This window comes from Penicillium taxi (assembly GCF_028828555.1).
Source record: "Penicillium taxi strain IBT 34144 chromosome Unknown utg000003l_segment0_segment0, whole genome shotgun sequence".
Taxonomy (NCBI): domain Eukaryota; kingdom Fungi; phylum Ascomycota; class Eurotiomycetes; order Eurotiales; family Aspergillaceae; genus Penicillium; species Penicillium taxi.
The window spans coordinates 1,324,686-1,343,969 of record NW_026643205.1 but is presented as its reverse complement, the minus strand read 5'-3'; the positions used below and the strand labels follow the sequence as shown (position 1 = coordinate 1,343,969).

Here is a 19,284-nt window from a genome sequence, read left to right as displayed (position 1 = left end):
ATGAACTTCTGGGTTTTGAATCGATAGCGGGTCTAGTGAGATAAAAATGGATCTGGTCATCAATATTTGTGCTTCGAATTTTTCCGAAAGTTCCGCTCCCCTATTTACCCATAAAACTTTGAAGCTGTTTGACTTCTGATTAGGAACAAAAACGGCCTAGCCTGTCCTACCGTCGCCTTCCGGTGAGGTTAATTGTTAGTTTCCCGCAATAAGCTGTGGTTGTAGCCGAATATCTGTTTCTAGTTACACTTTCCTTTGCCCTAGGGATTGTTGATACCTATCAGTACATGCAATTATTTTTTGCTTTCGTTTTATTCCAAGGTTGAGGGCTGTGATAATCACTGCCGCCTTTCCTTTTGATCGGTCTACTTGCTATCTACACTGTCCATAAGTCAGTATGGCTCGTCATGTACCTGATGAGCAACGACCACTGCTCGGTGAAGAAATCCAGCCTAACGATGGTACTTTCGAGGAGAACATCCCCACTGGGGAAATTGTAGAGGAGCCATCGCTCAAGAAGCTCTCTACCATTGTTGGAAGCTTGTGGCTTTCTGGATTCTTTGCTGCATTGGGTGCGTCTTGACTTTCGGCTTTGCAATATCATTTGTATAGTGTAACTGACTAGTTGATGCAGACTCGACCATTGTCGCTACTCTTGCTTCGCCAATCAGTGCTGCCTTTCACTCTTCAACGTTGTTATCTTGGATCGCTTCCGGATATCTTATTGCCAATGCCGCTATTCAACCTCTGTCGGGTAGAGTGACAGACATCTATGGCCGCAAAGCAGGCGTTGTCTTTGCGTGCACTTTCTTCGCGGTAGGAACTCTCATTTGCGGTCTTGCTGTTAATGCGCCCATGATGATTGCTGGACGAGTCATTGCGGGAATCGGTGGAGGGTAAGTCGAAGCCTGTCCTGTTTACATACTATGGAATCTTGATTCTGATCATTGCTCAATACAGGTGCTTAAATACTCTCAATGCCTTTATCACTAGTGATCTGATCCCTCTTCGCAAGCGCGGACTGTGGCAAGGCTTTGGAAATATTGTCTACGGCCTCGGTATGGGTCTGGGCGGCACCTTTGGTGGTTTCATGAATGACTACCACAACTGGCGATGGGCCTTTTACGTGCAGGTGCCGTTTATCGTGATCGCCGGAATTCTGGGTGCCATTTTCATCGATATACCCGTCAAAGATACGGGCAAAAAACGCCTGGCTCGTGTCGATTTTCTTGGCGCCTTTACCCTGTGCGCCAGTTTGGTGCTGCTGCTCCTCGGTCTGAACAGTGGTGGTTCCCTCGTGCCCTGGACGCACCCGCTCGTTCTTGTCAGCATCCCCCTCAGTGTAGTCCTCTTTTTTATCTTTGTTGTCGTCGAGGATCGATTCGCTGCTGAGCCTGTCATCCCCGTCCGCCTTGTTCTCCACCGCACTGTCCTTTCCGCATGTCTGACCAACTGGTTCATGACCATGTGCGTGTTTGCAATGTTCTACTATGTTCCGATATACTTCCAAACTGTGATAGGGATGAGCTCAACCGCAGTTGGTGTTCGTCTGATCCCACAGTCGGTCGGATCGGCAGTAGGCTCACTCGTTGCGGGCCTGATAATGCGCACAACAGGCCGCTATCATGGATTGAACATGGCAACGCAGGCAGTTCTTCTCACAGCCCTCGTTACGATCATGCTGACTTTCAACGAGTCAATGCCTGCATGGGAGCCTTTCGTCGTTCTCGCATTGTCCGGATCGGGCTACGGAGCTACACTAACCGTGACGCTGCTGGCTCTACTTGCTGCTGTGGGCCGCGAACACCATGCTGTCATCACGTCTGCGTCGTACGCCTTCCGCTCGACTGGTAGTACAATCGGCATCACGATCGCATCGGCCGTGTTCCAGAACTTGCTTCAGAGCGGGCTATGGAAGCGGTTCGGGAGCGAAGAGGGTGCTGCGGATATGATTCGTCGTATCCGTGAAAACGTCGGCGGCGTGACGGATCTGCCTGAAAGTTGGAAACAGGGCGTTGTGGACTCTTATGCAGAGTCATTGAAGGGTGTCTGGATTCTGGTTACGGGTCTGGGTTTCATGGCAGCCTTTTCAAGTCTATTTATGATGCAGCACACCCTACATGCTAAACTAGATCGGAAATAGATAAGATTGGGGTTGAAGGAGTAAGAAGTCTCGATATCGGTAGGTTCTATAGAAGATACTTACCTAGGTAGGTGGTGACCAGGCCAGGCTATCAAATTGCTAGGTTAGACCTCCTAAGTAGGCATACGTGCAGACTTCCTGGGTATAAAATGTCGATAGTAATAAACAATGTAGTCTGAATTCAATGCAGATAGTGAGATCAGACAATGGGGCGTTTGGGGATAAATTTCAACCATGATTTTGCATTATATGACCAACACCGATGGTCGAAGTCGCCCAAGTAATGAAACATTAAATTTTAGAATGCATTGTAGTGATAGAAACTCCTTAGTGAAAAGGAAGAGAAATAAAAACAAATACCACCTTAAAAAGCTGCTGAAACTAAATGGTGAACGTAGATGTATCATTTGGAAAGTTTGATAGGGCCTAGGTCAGGTAAGATTAGAGACTGAGGATTTTCTATCAAGAGGTCAATTCCATACCCACGAGTCAAGTTGAGCCCACCATATTGAGCCTTCTAAGTTTTCAAAGAATCCTGCATCCTCCACAGGGTTTATTGACCCAAGCTCACTGGCTGGAAGCATTTCAGGAATAGATAAATCGATGTTGTCGGCAAAAGAAGCGGTCGAATCACCTCCTTCATGACTTATTGCAAGCATGGTAGCAGCATGATCACGTATAGCAGACACCTGACCAAATTTGGACCGATCATCGGATCCGATCTGTCTATGGACTTCTCGCCTAAGTTCTTCAAGGATAATGCTATACCGCCGACTGGGACAGTTCTTTCTTGTAGCCTCCGCAAGATACTGCTGACAGGACTCAGCAAGTGCGAAGAGGGCTTGCATTTTGCTAATATTTGCCGGACTTCCACCCGAGGGACTTGGAGCCGTCGACTGGCGGTGTTGTTGGATAATGTGAATATAAACAACCAATATAGCGCAGAAGCATACGTAGTGGGTGAACCAGAAAGATTGAATAAAGACCCTTTGCTGAGCGAGACCTTCTACGAGGGTCATAACTTCCTCTGCAGCTCCGATACATTTTTGAACATGTGCACTAATCATCGGATGGGGATCTCTGGGTCTGCGGCTGAGATCGGTGAAATCATTTAGCAAAAATGAGCGTGTGACATGGATCATTGCATGTGAGTATGCCATTTGGAGAACCTGGCTCTGTCGGCAGAGAGGTGGGATCAAACTAGAAGGCCGAACACTGTTGAACAGGGGCGGTACGCTCTCTTTCCACCTTTCCAGTTCCGAGGTCAGACGCGCGGCGGTTTCTAGTGGAGTTTCCCGAGAATGGGGTTTGATACTGTAGAGCTGGCGAGATATTTCACCCAAGATGCGTCCAAGTCTGCGTTCCATATTAGAATGTGAAAATAAAGGAGAGCATGATGTGACCGACCTATAATGCAGAACGGATGCTATCATCATGCTGTCTGTAGAGCCTGAGCGTCGCGCTGGGTCTTCCTCTAGCAGATCTTCGTCGTTCATTTCCTCTGGCAATTCCTGATCGATATCTTCATCGTGAAGTAGTCGTGGTCGTCCAAACATGATGCTGAGGTATTTATCCAAAGTGTATACACTCCAGAATATGCGTTTACGCATTTCAGACTCAAAACATGAGCCTCCATATTTGGAAAGCTTGACAGGCCATTTTCTATGAAGGCCAAGTGCAGTGACGACCTGCAATGCCGTACCAAATGAGTACCAGCACTCATTAGCTCGAGATGTTGACAAGAGATACAAGCATTGAATAAGTCTCAATTGGATAGTCTCCAGTCGCGGAGGACCAGACTCCAAAGACGACATGTATTTTGAGGCCATGAACCATTGTTCACCACTTATATCGCAGTCAGATAATTATTTGTATACATAGGGAACGTTCGAGAAAACATGCCTTTGACTGTACCCGCTCACTAATGTATCACCAGGTTGAAGTTGATGAAATAAAGTACTTACAGCCAGTATCATTAGAACAATCGCCGTCCTTGCAACCATGTTTCCCACTGGTAGATTTGTAACTGAAATATTGTGGTCGTAGACTTGTTTGACCCAATTCTCTACATTACCTCGATGCAAGAAGCGATAAGTAACCATTGAGAAATCAAAGTATATCGCCACAAACTCCATGGCTTTATCAAAGGACGGTAGGATGAAGTTTACATGCTCATGGTTAGAATAAGGCTTATCACCAAACATGAACACAGCAGTATTTATGGAGGATTCGTTTTGAAGCTCGTTAGGAAGCCGTGCTTGATGGTTCAATCGTCCCCAGACACGATTAATGAAGGATATCCCGGAAGAAGGACCAATGTAGTTCCCCTCAAAGTCCGTAAACCCGGGCTCTGGCGAGTGACGCAGCGGTGCTACATGAGAATTCAAATGTTCATGTGCATTAGCTGTGTCCCTGGCAGTCAAGTTCGTACCACCACGAGAGTCCAATGGTTTAGATACGTCGGAAGTATGCCTAGAGTCCGGAGCAGGTGACGGCAGGGGGTCCGGTGGCAGACCTCTCGAGTAAGCCGCATTGTATCTGCATTGAAGCAAAAGGCGCGTACACCTGGTACATGGCAGAGTACCTGTACACTTTGTCTTTTTGACTTTACACGAGTCACAGGCTCTGGTGATCTTTTGTCGGCCTTTATTTAGTGGCGGTGGACTGGATGCTTGCCTCTTGCGACCGGGTGTGCGCGCCACAATCCCGGCATCTATGAGTGTTTCAGGCCCTTCATTGGCTGATGACGCCACCATTTTGGGACTGGTCATATATGTTTGCTTTTCCGAGTTGAGGAAATTGGAGAAGAAAGGGAGGGAAAAGAATCCGGAGAGAAGTGGAGGTGAGGGGTAAATCCACAGCCGGATTCTCGCGAGAAATGGATTCAGATTCTCCCTTTTTAAAGACCAATAGAGTAGATTTTTAATTTCAATGACACAAGTACGAAGTACGTAGATACATATCGCTATGCAAGGAGATAAAAGGAGATCAGTTGACCTAAGTCACCTAACCGGACCTTAGAAGGGCCTAAATCTACCCTGGATATAACGAAGCTAATCACCTGTCCGGACATTGTGTGAATATTAGAACTGCGAAGTGAATAGTTTTTTGAGAGAGAATTGAAAGCTTCAAAGGCTTCAAAGGCTTCAAAGGTTGAAATACTGGAATTTCCTACCTGGGTATAAGTGCACTTCTACAGACTGAGAAAGAGTCTATACTGTATAACCCTAAACACAATCGAGCATTACTTCCAAGTTTGAGGGATCAGAAAATGAGCTTGCTCGCGAGATGAGGGCAATGAATTATACCCAGGTAACTCTCAAGGTTGCAATGATGATACTATCATAGAAGAGCTCACCTTGGGCTAAAGAAACTCATCCATAAACGGGTCCCCGAGTATCCATGGATGCATCGAGGACAGGCACATAGTACTCCTTGATTTTTTTCCAACCTACGTAGATCCTGCTACAGTCAAGGCGGCGGAGATACTCAGAAAGAGAATCTAGAAGGACTCCATGTCGAGGAAGGCTTTCGATCCACGGGTGTTTTTTTTTACTGGCACGGGGCTAATATTGTAAGTATCAAAGTTGACGATCAAGCATGAAAGGCACCTAAACAGATGCTGGAAAATGAAAGTGAAAGCCTCAATTGAAGAACAATCATTGGAAGTAGTTAACATCGTATATAGCAGCAGGAGACGTGGGACATAATAAGTAGATATACATAGGCCTAGAGGTAAATACCTGCAGTAGTAGGTCAAAAGTCCGGTCCCCTAAATTTCCCCCATACGTAAGGAGATAAGCATATTGCACCCGACCTAGCTAATTAAATTATATCCTCTCTCTTGATCAAACTCTTTCCACTTTTGTCTCATTAGGTCATGAAACTCAGTCCATGTCACCTTTGATCGACTGCTTTCCCGGAGGTCAGGTCTAATTTTCAAAATTTGACGTTTCCATAGAAACTACACGTTTTCAATAGGGCTCAAATCAGGCGAATGCGGCAGCTATTCCATCACCTCTATTCTATGTATTCCAAAGCACTGTTGGGCGATAAGAGAATTATGAATAGCAGAATCATCTCACTAAAACACCATTCCAGATTTGTAGATAGGTAAATTGTCATCTTCTAAGCTATCAAGATATGAATTATCAGTATAACCACCACGAGGATAAAATTTATCCTTTCCCATGATCATGAGCTTAACTCGCCCACTACTTAGATACCTGTCAATTCTATCTAGTTAATATGTTTACCTATCATATAACTCTATAGTGAAACAAACAACATATTGAGTACTATCATTGGAGCGTCTTTGGACGAAACATTCGTGAGAAAACATTAGTCGCCCAAGCATCAAAAAGTTGACATTTTCAGCAGAACTTGAGACGGCTTTTAGCATATAGCTTCGTTAATGGGACTCGATGTTCAGAATTGCATTTTCTTGACCTATATGCGTAGAATTCTCTGGATAGTTGATTTAAAGACGTTATTAGGAGAGTTTACGACCAATGCCGACCACGCCATTTTAGTATTCCGGCGAACTATAATAATAGATATAACGGCGAGCTCTATGATCTGGCTCTATTGGGCGCCCACTTCTAGGCTGAGATTTGAAATCCCGATGTTTTGAGAAACACTTTAGCGTCTGGGTTATCCAAAATCACGTGCATTTTGGGCGATTTTTATCCCGAAATTTAATGCCGATACAATAGCTGTTCGTAAAGTTTCAGATAGTTCAGTATTAGGGCGTCGATTCCCACTAATTGTAGAGCTAACTTGGTGCATGGTTGTGGAGTTATGAAATTTACTAAGTAGAAGTTGGTGGGGTGGGAGGGGAAAATTTTTTAAAACACTAGACTTTTGAACCAGCATCAAGTACCCGCGGATGGCTGTAAAGACGAAATAGAAGCATTGGAAGGATAGAATGTAGAAGCAAGTACTAGTAACACCCCCAGATGCTCGAATATAGGTACCTGCATAGCCTTGGAATTCCTCGGAAGACTACCTAGGTATTATCTCTATTCATGGTACCAGATATATACACAAGTGATTATATTGGGTACCCTACCAATTGGTAGGTTAGAAAGGTTTCAGTGCAAAATGGGAACGCAAGCAGACAAGTGGTGTACAAACCATTAAGATATTTGGCTTTTCAAAGTGGAAGAATTTCCACAATAAGTCCATGAGGACTTTAGTTGTTTCCATGATCGAGGAAATTTCCAGGGTCCATAGTGGCTTGCATATTATTAGCCAGGTCACCATGTAGGTCCTTGATGTAGTCCTCAATTCTATCAATTGGTGGATGGGTTCTGATGAACTGGACCAAGTTATCTACAGTTTCCCTCTCAGAGAAGCGGATGACCTCTATGACTTGAGTTTGGAAATCCTGTAACCTCTTTTGAGTGACCTTGCGGCGACGGTCTTGGTCAGGATTGAATTGACAAGTGCGACCTTGCTCTTGACATGAATTACACGGTGATGGGGCACCACTGCACTGAAGTCCATGTTAGCGATCAAATAGATCACGTAGAGGGTCAAAACATTTACTTTGATCTTACTGATCTTGCATGAAGTACAGGCGGAAGAGGTTCTTGTGGCTGGAGATACTCCTCCTCCCCCATTGACGGGTGTTGGGTCATTTGTGATGGCGGGATGTATTTCTTTCGTACTCACACAAGCAATCTTCCTATAAGGTTGTTGCCGGAATTGCTTCCCCATTGTGTGGTAGAATTAAGGAAAAAACGGAAATTGGAAAAGGTGAAGGAAATGTGATGCCCACATGCAGGAGGTGACAAGGGAATATATTCCGTTGTCTGTAGATGATATAGTAACGCAAGAAGGTGGTAGGGGTTAGGCCAGAGGAAGAAATCGGAAATCTAGACTGTAACGGGATCGAGCTATGAGATTGTGGCGTGAAGGATCATCGACATTCCCGTTCTCCAGACCCCTGAATAATGTCGTGTCGCAAAGAAATGTGTGCTTCTGTGTACCAATTCCGAGAGGAATAGACGAAGATATCGGAAGTGAGAAGAGCGAAGTGGGAAATTGGAAGTTTGGAAGTTTGGAAGATGGTCTAGACGGGGTTGGTTATGGTGTTCCAAGGTTATGTATAATATTCCTGACCACGTCAATGTGGCAGAAGTACTAGTAGACCTCGGGCGTCCTTAAATCAGAAGGAAATGCCCTTGTGGATCAATTATCCAGTGCTTTTTATTGGTTAAACCCTGGTCGATTTAGTCTCACATTCTGCAAATGTATTTTTTTCGATCGGCCAATCTGGTTTGTATTAAGCCGTAGGCTGTGTGGTTCTATACTTGGTTGAGATGAAAGATGTCATATGTACGACCACTAACCATTGACCAGGAATGCTTTAGTCTAATATGGAAGCATATTTGGCCCTTTGGTCGCATAGGAAACCCTGGAGGAATTATAGCTGGTGTACGGAGTACTAGGTGCAGGAGTTGTACTTGTTACTTGGAGAAGACATTTGCCACTCGCATGCAACAGCTTATGGAGTCAAGACTCAAATGGCACATGCATCTCTCCAGCCGAAGTATTAACACAATGTGACGCGTCGATTTTCTCCACAAGGGATCCCTCGACGTCGATGTCAGGGGCCTTTTATGGAACTGGCAGTGAATAATACCAGGACCTTACTGACATTGAACAAAGTAGCCTTGACTTCAATCCAGGGCTGAATAGAACCCAGGGTTCTGGGACGTGACCCACCTGTACATATGTCCTGTCAACGGAAACTGTTTAATCATCACAACTAGGGCTTACTTTCCTACCTAAGTAAGTACTTATGAAATGCATTTTCAGCCTGTAGATACGAAAAGACTTTTGACCGCTTCTTGACGTGCATGAATATGGCGACATGCCCATATGAACATTTGGGCAAACACCCGAGTAACCGTCTCATACCTGGGAGGACTCTGTACCTATAGCGAAGTGAAGCGGCCCCACTCTCCTTCACGAGATTCAGTGTCACTTAGCATGTGGCTGATCCTATCTGAGACTGTTGCATCCCCGTAATTTATGATCCAAATCGAGGAATATGTGGTGTGCTGGATCTGCAGGCATGGGCAACATTCGAAGCAAGCTAGGTACTACTGTCGGGCTATATCATTCATTTGAAGCCCTCCTTATATTTTAACTATTCGGACGGATATGGGATGGTCAGACTTAGAAGGGGGTATTGAGAATTGCGTTACTAATGATAAACAGCTATATGGAATAGTTATGTACTGGGGTAACTGAAAAGAACAAAGAAAGGAAGAGAAGTGAAAAAGTTCATATGCCATGAGGATCATAACAAGCTGAGATTTTAGAGTAAGCATCTCATCCAAGACGCAAAGCTACCCAAGTCAATCAACAAGTGGGGTTAGTAGATTGGTCGACCTTCGTCCCAGCGGCGGGTCTGCCTTGGGCTTGTTGCAGTTTCGTTTTTGTCGGCAGGTGAGTGATGATTGTTGTGATCGTGACTCAAGGGCGATGATAGAGACAGGCGGGAACTACCGACTTCCCCGCTCTTATCGCCGCTTGCGCCAGCGCTACCAACGCTACTAACGCTACCGATACCGCCAATCCACTCCCAGCTGCGGGCGACGTCACCGCTGCGGCCTTCGCGAACGGCAGCTCGTACGTTGGCGTTGCCCTCGACGATACGGCTTACCCGGCGCCACAGTTCTTCGCGCCGTTTGCCATGTAGCTCGGATCGCAGGACGTCATCACGCAGCTGTCCTATGGAGATATATGGCTCTATGGCACCACCGCGGGCGTGAAGTGCCGCCTGAGTGGCCAGACGGTCAAGTGTTGTAGCGACCAGTTCAGGAATACGAGCGATATCTGAGCGGCGGGCCCGAACACGAGCACGAGCATAGAGAATAGCACTGATGCTAAGCACTAAAAGTAAAAGAGGGAGTCGATACGCGAAGAGAGCAAGTCGGAAGTAGCGGCGGGCGGCACATGCGAAGGGGAGTCGGGCAGTTGATGTGGAGGTGATGATAAGGACGGCGGAAGCTCTGTAATTACGAGGGCGCCTCTGTTAGTTCCAGTACGCGTTGTCAGAACCAAAATCTTTTGTCAAGAAATATGCTGGGGGATAACAAGGCATTGGAAAATTTGAAGGAAAGGGGAGTAGCTTACTTGTTGGTGTTGCTCACAACCTCCTCCTTGTCGAGAATCTCACCGATGGCTCCTTTCCATAAGTCATCAAACTCAGTATCACTGAGACCCTTACGGCGCTTCTTTGCGACCTCCTTCTTGAGATCGGGTTCGCTGATCTCGGGAGACGCTTCATTGTCACCTTCCTTCAGCTGGCCGCATTCCCATTTGGCTCTTCGCTCACGAAGTTCCTCCACAGCCTTGTCAGCAACAGCCTTCACGCGGCGTGCTTTCTCGCTGTCAGGCTCACATGTTGGAGGTAGAGGTATGAGGCCGGCAAGTGAAAGAGGGTGGGATTTTAGAAGAAAGTCGTGTTCACAACGTGCCTCAAAGTCGGGGTAGCAGAATGCGTGTGGCGGGCATGGCTCACATCCTGGTTCCAGAACACTAGCCCATTCTGGTACTTTGGTAGCAGCCAGGGACCAAGTAGATTTTCCAAGGCCACAATAACCGATTTCAATCTTCTCCTGACGCCACCAGGCACCAAAACTGACAAGCACAGCGACGATAACAAACCAAGAGGCCAAGATGGTCTTGGATCCTTGCTTTTGAGGGCTTTTGTGAAGCCGAGTGAGAGACGCACGGGTCTCCATATCAAGCTGTTCATCCGGTGTAAATTCTTCACCGGCACTCATTTCACTCTCGTCTAGCTCCTCCACATCTAGCTCTTCTTGATCCATTCCCTCAAATTCCTCAGGTTCTTCTGTGGTAGATCTCAATCGAGGGTGAAAGTCAAAAGATTCTCTGGTCGGGGCCTCGATACCATCTTCTTGTTTGAAGCTGGCAGGTGTAGTCGATTTGCGGGATCGTCGTTCGATGGAGAACCGTGAGCTCTTACGCTTTCCATCATGACTGGGGGTTCTACTTTTGGGGATTTCCGAGGGACTTCCACTTTGGAAAGGGTTGTCGTACGTGAAAACGTTCTCATCTTTGGCCTCAGCCTTGACTGGTGTGAAGTCATGGAGCTCCGTCGAAGGTAGGATCTCACTGCGCCGGAATTTCCGCGCCGTAGATTTCCGAGGAGAAAGGCCACGAGCAGTGACCGGAGTGGCGAATGAGTCTTCATCCATATCTGTATCTGAGGCACGAGGGTGTTTGCCAACTGAGCGAACGAAGCTCTTTCGTGTCGACGCAGCCGCAGGAGTAACGGGTGCGACATTTTCATCGGTATCAGCGGTGGAAGCGCGTGTGCTTCGTCGCGTACTGCGACTAATGTTCTCATCAGGCTCGGTTGATGGACGAACACTCCGTCGAGAAGTGCCACGCCGGGAAGTAGACGCGACTGATGATGGTGTTGGTGGAGGGATGTACTCGGGGGCTCGCGTTCGCTACTGTCACTGGCGACGGATGTTTCTCGACTGCTCACATCTGTTATCCCAGCGCTCGTGCGTCTGACCCTCTCACGCTCCCGTAGAAGTTTTCTTGCTTGGGGGATGACCTCGTCCTCCAAAATACGAATCAGCTGGGCCTTTTTGGCGGAGGCAGGATAGGGAATATCGTGATTGACGAGGATATTGCGTAAGCGAGGAACTGTGAGCGAATTGAGATCGAAATCTCGTGCAAGGTAATCTAGGTCATCCGCCATTATGGATAGCTTCGTGAGTGCACAAAGTCGCCTTGCTGAGAGTGATGTCACAGTCGTCTCACTTGCAAATCAAAAAGGTGCAGGGTGGATGGTATGGTAGTAGTAGAGCCAGTCAGATTTGCAAGTGGTGTCAGAAAGACCACCGATCGCTCCTGTTTTTGGAAACGTAATCATGGAATGGGACAAAGGAAAAAATGGAGTGGATGTTTTCCCGGCTGTCAATTAGGCTCGAGACTGGTAGCCACAGCAACGGGCAACAACAGGTGGGGTCAAGGATCTCCCGAATAAGCCAAGTGAAGTTTAATAATCGAAAAATCAATGATATTCCTGGTGTGAGCCTTGAAACTTATAGTCGAAGGTGCCTTGGGAAAGAGAGAAGAGAGAAGGGAGAGTTGGTGACGTAAACAAGGCGACTAGACCACGTGATCTCTACATGAAAGCAAACCGAGTCACTGATTAGCATACAAGTTGGACGATAATTCAATGATGAGCCATAAGCGATCTTAATCTGATATTGCATCTGGTTGAAGTTTTTGATCAATTTCATCAACTGATGGGCTAATACTACATTATTCTTCATATCTCTCTGTACGCTTGAACGTACGGGTGCAGATTTCAATATCAACTCTGGAGTATCTTAGCCCATCGAATCTATCTGTCGTAGCCGAGGTCTGGGTTTATTTTTCGCCAGTATCAATCAAATTAAAGGATCTTTATGGTTGGAACCCAAGTCTATCTAGTGTATATGATCTCCAATTTGGTCCGTTAAATCCGCATCTCCTCAATATAGACTGACCGTATCATGACAATTAGTTAACGATTCAGCTGATGAGGTTGTTTTTGTCTTACCAGATCAGAGGTGACATGACCGTTACCTTTCATGGTAGCTCATACCATACAATCTAGCCTTGGAAGGTATCTTCACCGAGATCTTAATCAGTTGTAGAGAAGGATCTAGAATGACGTATACCTCGTCATCCAATTGTGAACTATCAATATGATCAAACATCTAAAGTAAGTTGAAACTCGACCAGGATTGGGCTTAATACGGGTTCATATTGAAGGTGAAAATGCAAGAGGCTGGGGTGGAGGAGACCCACTTTGGCTTATTGATGCCTTTATCTTATCGCTGTCTTGTTTGTTTTGTTTTGGTGAGAAATATGAATTCATCTAGAAGACATTGAATAAGATAGAAAGAAATATGAGTAGCATTTATTGGAAGTAGGGAGTTCAATTATTTAAAGACATCAAGGATCTACTATGTGCAGTGTATATATAGTACATCTGCAACGTGGGTTCATAGATCGGACCAATAATATGAAAGTGGACGGGACCCACATATCTCGAAATGGAAACAACAGAATCAAAAACAGAGGAGGCTGGCAGCTTCCTTTTCCATAAAGAAATTCCATCTTCTATTATTGAGCCGGGATTTTCACCTTGACACTCTCAACCTCTACCCCTTTTCACCTTTTCACTTTTCAATATTCCACCTTCTTCTGTATCACCTTTCCCGCTCTTCAGTTGTTTACCCGCCATATCCATATTGACTACTGTGATACACACTGCCCATCATGCGATTCGCTGTTGGTGCAACCCTGAGTCTTATTTGCTCTTCTGCTATTGTTCTGGCTCAGACATATACAGAATGCAATCCAACCGAGAAGAGTAAGCTCAGAAACAAATATGGAATCAAAACCACTTCTCTGACCAAAATTAGCCTGTCCTGCCGATACGGCATTGGGAAAGTCTGACCAAAAATACGACTTTACTAGCGGTATCTCAACCGATTTTTCTTCATCTGGCAATGTCGCTTACGATGGCACCAATGGTATGAGCTTCAAAATTGCCCAGTCGGGCGATGGGCCTTTGATCCAGTCGGGTTGGTATATCATGTTCGGCAAGTTGGAATTCACAATCAAGGCTGCACCTGGAACTGGGATTGTCAGCAGTGCCGTGCTACAGTCTGACGATCTCGACGAAATTGACTGGGAATGGCTCGGAGGCGAGGCAGATCAAGTGCAGACCAACTACTTTGGCAAAGGAAACACCAGTACCTACGACCGTGGCGCTAATATAGCACTCACGGGAACCCAATCGACCTTCCATACCTACTCTGTGGACTGGACGAGTACTCAAATTATTTGGGCGATTGATGGCGAAACAGTGCGGGTTCTCACTCCTGAAACCGCCGACAGTGGCCAATATCCACAAACACCGATGATGGTCAAGGTTGGTGCGTGGGCTGGTGGTGATTCCAATAACACCGAGGGGACTATCGGTAAGAAAAGACATCTTTCAAGCGCCTGAATCAAGCATTTTTCCTGAGTATTTATACTGATGTTTCCATTAGAATGGGCTGGCGGTGTAACAGATTACAGCAAGGGTCCCTTCACTATGTACATGAAGTCAATGACTGCGACTGACTACTCCACCGGAACCGCATACAGCTATGAAGGGACGTCTGGCCTTTGGACATCTATCAAGTCTGAAGGTGGTGAGATCAACGGCAACAGCGCAGATGAACCCAGTGCAGTTGCGTCTGCTCCGACTGTGACTGCGACAGTTGATATTCCAATTCCATGGAGTGGAACTCACAAGGAGACCGATACTTGGACAACTCCTGATGTTTGGCCATGGGTCTCCACGGCTACAAGAGCAAGCACAACTTTCCCAGCTGGCTGGGAGTCTAGCTCGAACCACGTTCAACCCCCTGGAGGGGCTTCTTTGAGTGAGCACCCAACAACTACCAACACTTCAATGTATTACAGCACTAAGACCGACATTTTATCTTTACAGTCTACCTCCCAGTCTATATTGGAGTCATATCTTTCCTCGCAAGCTGCTTCACCTTCTTCCGGATTTGAGGCTGGCTTGAAACACACCACACTGCACACAACAAGCATTACTTCGCAGACCACCATAACCGGTGGAGACAAAATTGAGAATAGTCAAGAAGCTCTCACTGCAACAGCCACTCATTCTTCATCAACCGTGGCTCCTTCGGTTGAAGGTAGGATGAGCTCGATCCAAGTTCCTACACTTTTTGGTTCTCTTTGTGCACTCCTTGGTAGCATTTTTGCTATGATTTGAAAAAAGAACAGGCATTCGTGGCATTAGTCGACCTGTATTATTATTAATGATGGAACGAAGTCGGCACGGCGTTTATGATTTTTTCTTCTCCACGCGATTTACGGAGTACACTTGCGCAATTATATTTTACGGCTCGCCATTATACACTTCAAGCACACATGCAATGACGCTGATGGAATTTGGAACTGTCTCTTGCATTTCTAGACAGTATGACCCTTCATGAAAGTACTGTTCCTTTCTCAGTGCCATAGGCATTTACGAACCAGATACCTTTAATACGATTCAAACAGTTTTCAACTTAATGAAGCCCATGATAAGCTCCACATTCCACAGATAGTCCACTTAGAGTAACTAACGCAAGGGATGATGCCTTCAACCAAGCAAATACAACCTTGGAAATCGGATCATGTGCTAACTGAAGCCCTGATTCCGCATATATCATGTGCTAAATAGTATTAACTACCGCTTATAGATAATTGAAGGGTAATCAGACGATTTAATTAGAGAGACATGACCGCCAGTGTATTCTGTGTAAGCTTTTAGATCTTTCGACAGAAGAACGAAAGCCGTACAAGCTCCTCCAATGTCATCATTTTTCTTTTCTAAGACGTAGGCTATATATTCCTAGGTAATATGAGACTGTATTACTGCGATATAAGCACATCCAATAGCCATCAGCAAAGAGCACTTCAGATTTGAATTCTATCTCCATAATGGTCACCAGCATACGTGACGTGGCTGAGTAAATGTTCAATTGCCCTTGCCCCTTCAATGCAACAATCCAGGGAATTCTCATTTGTCACGACAGATAGGGCTTGGAAGAGCTACTCGTGATAAACTTTGGAACGTATGAGTATCTAGAGAAAGACAATGATGAAAATACTCATGTGACTGAAGTATGAAGATCATTCTAGTCATGAAGGTACCTATGTGAGGGTTACCGTCGACGTTCTCTTCCTTTACACGAGAAAAGTATTGAGTCTAGAAGCTGATAGGCAAAATATGACCGTGTGTTTGTAAAAACAAGGTCCATTTGATTTGGGTCACCGGAGAATGTCGATCGAATTCTGCTTTTCCTGTTGTTTTGACTTTGTTTTCTCTCCCTATTCTGGAGATGGAGCATTCCAGAAGACACCACCCATTTTGCACCACTAATTTCCTTGGAAGAGCGTACTTGAAATCCACCGGTCCTGAAATGAGTGGTATAGAAGCTTCTATACTTCCATTACCCCTTAGCATCAGGGTTTCAGGAGACTGAAGGCCATGTCAGGCTGGGTTGAAATTTTCTAAAATGTCCAACAATCAGAAAATCTAGAGGGGAAACCATTCCACAGCTGGTGAAAGTGTATACATTGGTAAATGTTGAATTTAGGCGTTGATACCGCAGTTTCTATTACCGAGTGGTTCTGAGTGCGGCTTGCTTTTGCATCAAGGACACTTACCCGTGTCTAACGCCCCGGGCACTGAGTGTAGATCTGAGATTGGAATTTGCAAAGCTGCCGTGGGCATCCTGGGAGATCTAGATGATACAGATAAGGAGAGTTCGCTCTCAGAGCTAAGGAGAGTGTAGATTCTACAGAAATTGAAAAGGTTGCGAAAGCTCCAATCAAGTCCTGTGAATTGATTGTGATGATGTATGTACGGTGTGGTAGTTTTTCTTAATTGAGCTTGGTCTTTAACAATCAAACTCGTCATAAAGACTAAGTTCTTGCTTTTCCCTAGATTTAACGGCAAGAGTCCAAGGCTGGAAATGGAGAATAAATTCAACGATGGACACAACTAAGTATTTAAGTGGAGTAAGTCTTGTTCCAGAGTTTGTCATGTGAATATTGTAGCTAAATACAGCGCTGGAGGTATGTAGAGCTACTGGTGAAAGGCACATAGACAATAAATCTACCGAAAACGAGGATATTCCTCTCCCTGCTTCACAAACACACAATTGAACTCTGAGCCAGGGCTTAACGTGACATCAAACTGCATCTCAGGGTCATCAACACAATCCTTGCCACTGACAGGTAGCGCAAAAACCCGCTCATAAGCTTGCAAAATACGAATAATAACATATCCAATTTCAATAATGGCAAATTGCTGACCAATACAGATGCGAGGACCCCCATTGAATGGAATATAATGCCACGGAAGTGGCTGCCAGCTAAACCAACGTTCTGGAATCCACTTGCCTGGATCGAAGTATTTTTTTGAGTCAGTGCCATTGTAGAGATCGGGATCGCGCTGCATCAGCATCGTTGAATAAATAACACGAGTATTTGCACGAACGCCAACTGGCTCAAGTCCGTCAGGGCCACCGCCCCGAGGCAGAGTTGTGTCATGGAACGAATATCGAACGTTGAAGGGGACAACTGGATAAAGGCGAAGGGTCTCGTTGATTACGGCGGCGAGGTATTTCATTTCTTTTATATCTTGGTATGTTGGTTTTTTTCCATCAGAACCAAGTCCAAGGAGATTATGGATCTCATCGCGTAACTTGATGACAATTTCAGGATTACGAGCGAGCTCAAAGAAGCAGAAGGCCAAAGTGGAGGCGGTAGTGTCACGACCTGCAAGGAGAATAGCAATGAGTTGATCGCGTAAGACAACTGGGTCACGCGTGAAGCCAGCCAAGGATTCAAGGAAGTTCTCGGGCTTCGAAAGCTTCTGGTTTAGCTCGGCTGTTGACAAAGACAGGACCGTTTCGATATATGGTTGCATGAAGTTGTCCATGATCTTGAGATTACGACGAAATTCCTTGCGTGACATGAGGACATTGAAAATACTGTATTTTGTGAAAGATTCAGATGAGCACCCACTAATCTAGTAGGAAACAAGTTGAATATCGCACATGATCGGATCTCACTTACCCGAAGCGGAATAACTGGGACTGTCGCTTTTGTACATAGTTGAAAGCTTCTGCAAAACGGGTCTCTGGGTTCTCTAGACTGTCTGTACCTTGGCCTAGCAGATAGTCTGTTGCTGCATCAAGAGTGAAGCGGAAAAGTAGAGGTCCAATATCAACTACCTGCTTACCAGCTGGGGAGTTACTATCACCAAGGAGTGGAATGAGTTTCTGGACATGTTTCTCAAAGATTTCGGTGTTTAAAATCCGGTTACGCACAAACATCGGGCGAAGAAGTTGTCGAGAATGTAACCACTGTTTGCCATCGGTAGCGAAGATGCTGTCTCCCAGAAACTCTTTCCACTGGCGATGAAAGTCCTCGCCTTTTCCATAGTCAGCAAACTGCCCAGTCAACAAGGCCTTGATGTTCTCCGGGTCTATAGTAATGATAACGCGATTGGAGATACCGGCGTCTAACTCCGCAGTCTTGCAGTTGGCTAAACCGCTAGCAGTCATAATCTTGTTGCGCCAGAACTCGTGGTCTCTGTTTGCAAAAGCGGCCTGTTGGCTTTTATATATGAAATCAAAAGCTGTACACAGCTGTTAGTCCCCTAGAAGTCATTTTAAGTGCTTATAAGACAGAATTATACCATAAGGAACCCAGAAAGCGATCTTGGGAGCCCGTACTCCAAGGCGAGACACCTGGAAAGAAACATGGAGCTTGCGCAATAAACATAAAAATGTAAAGCCTCCACAAACCCATAAAATGGCCTTTCCAGATGTCATATCATTAAGAAGATATTCAATCATTTCTAGGCTGTACAGTGTAATGTTGGCTTTGATCAATGTACAGGTATCAAAGGGTTGAATTTGAGTGAATTCTGGCACATTGATGTGGCGGGGATTCAAATTTGATCTACATACTGTAGTAGCTACAGGAATTCAGATCCCAATTTTGTATCCTCAAGCATAAACTGCTGAATGAGGGCCTCGGGATTGGTGCATTAATTATACAACTTGATCATCTCTTAGTACAAATGACTTGCTTCAGGTATCATGGCGAGGTCCGTGGGAGAGCCCCACTTGGTGATATCATACCATCACATAGACAAGGCAATGGTAGGTACTCGTCATTTTTCTGTTTTTATTCTCAGTTTCCTAAAATTCCAAGCTTGCGACTGATTAGATGCCACTTAGGCAGACACTACCGGTATAGATATGCCTTGCCTTCGATTTGCCAGATACTTCATTCTGTATAGTCATGCACTTGATTAATTCAAAGGGAGTAGTTGGATGCCTGACCTCGGTTTGTTTTTAGGTACCGAGGTATGGATGATCCCGAGGTTTTATTTGCTGAAGAAAAAAAACGCATAAGGTATGAACCCATTTCATGGATCGAGGTTATTTCATCGCTAGTAAGAATTGAGATGGCTCCGGAAGGGCTGAATCTAATGCCAGGGT

At 45.5% G+C, this 19,284-nt stretch overlaps 6 protein-coding genes across 6 annotated transcripts; 2 read left to right on the top strand and 4 right to left on the bottom strand.

The window, feature by feature from the left end:
• Positions 1-397: 397 nt before the first annotated feature.
• On the top strand, positions 398-2,143 carry N7495_003970 (major facilitator superfamily transporter; the record flags this gene model as incomplete). The annotated part of the gene is made up of 3 exons (XM_057206621.1): positions 398-572; positions 635-896; positions 961-2,143. The coding sequence occupies 3 exons, from the start codon at positions 398-400 to the stop codon at positions 2,141-2,143; spliced, it is 1,620 nt and encodes a 539-aa protein (XP_057064301.1).
• Positions 2,144-2,524: 381 nt separating this feature from the next.
• On the bottom strand, positions 2,525-4,899 carry N7495_003969 (Zn(II)2Cys6 transcription factor; the record flags this gene model as incomplete). Its single annotated transcript, XM_057206620.1, has 4 exons — positions 2,525-2,569; positions 2,626-3,499; positions 3,551-3,988; positions 4,058-4,899. The coding sequence occupies 4 exons, from the start codon at positions 4,897-4,899 to the stop codon at positions 2,525-2,527; spliced, it is 2,199 nt and encodes a 732-aa protein (XP_057064300.1).
• Positions 4,900-7,337: 2,438 nt separating this feature from the next.
• Positions 7,338-7,785, bottom strand: N7495_003968 (uncharacterized protein; the record flags this gene model as incomplete). The annotated part of the gene is made up of 2 exons (XM_057206619.1): positions 7,338-7,640; positions 7,705-7,785. The coding sequence occupies 2 exons, from the start codon at positions 7,783-7,785 to the stop codon at positions 7,338-7,340; spliced, it is 384 nt and encodes a 127-aa protein (XP_057064299.1).
• Positions 7,786-9,530: 1,745 nt separating this feature from the next.
• On the bottom strand, positions 9,531-11,897 carry N7495_003967 (putative sister chromatid separation protein (Src1); the record flags this gene model as incomplete). Its single annotated transcript, XM_057206618.1, has 3 exons — positions 9,531-10,170; positions 10,295-11,515; positions 11,557-11,897. 3 exons carry the CDS (start codon positions 11,895-11,897, stop codon positions 9,531-9,533), a joined length of 2,202 nt encoding a protein of 733 aa, XP_057064298.1.
• A 1,574-nt stretch (positions 11,898-13,471) lies between these two features.
• N7495_003966 (glycoside hydrolase family 16 protein) lies at positions 13,472-14,990 on the top strand (the record flags this gene model as incomplete). The annotated part of the gene is made up of 3 exons (XM_057206617.1): positions 13,472-13,565; positions 13,618-14,178; positions 14,251-14,990. 3 exons carry the CDS (start codon positions 13,472-13,474, stop codon positions 14,988-14,990), a joined length of 1,395 nt encoding a protein of 464 aa, XP_057064297.1.
• Positions 14,991-16,883: 1,893 nt separating this feature from the next.
• On the bottom strand, positions 16,884-18,633 carry N7495_003965 (cytochrome P450; the record flags this gene model as incomplete). Its single annotated transcript, XM_057206616.1, has 3 exons — positions 16,884-17,763; positions 17,849-18,413; positions 18,474-18,633. 3 exons carry the CDS (start codon positions 18,631-18,633, stop codon positions 16,884-16,886), a joined length of 1,605 nt encoding a protein of 534 aa, XP_057064296.1.
• Between the last annotated feature and the right edge of the window lie 651 nt (positions 18,634-19,284).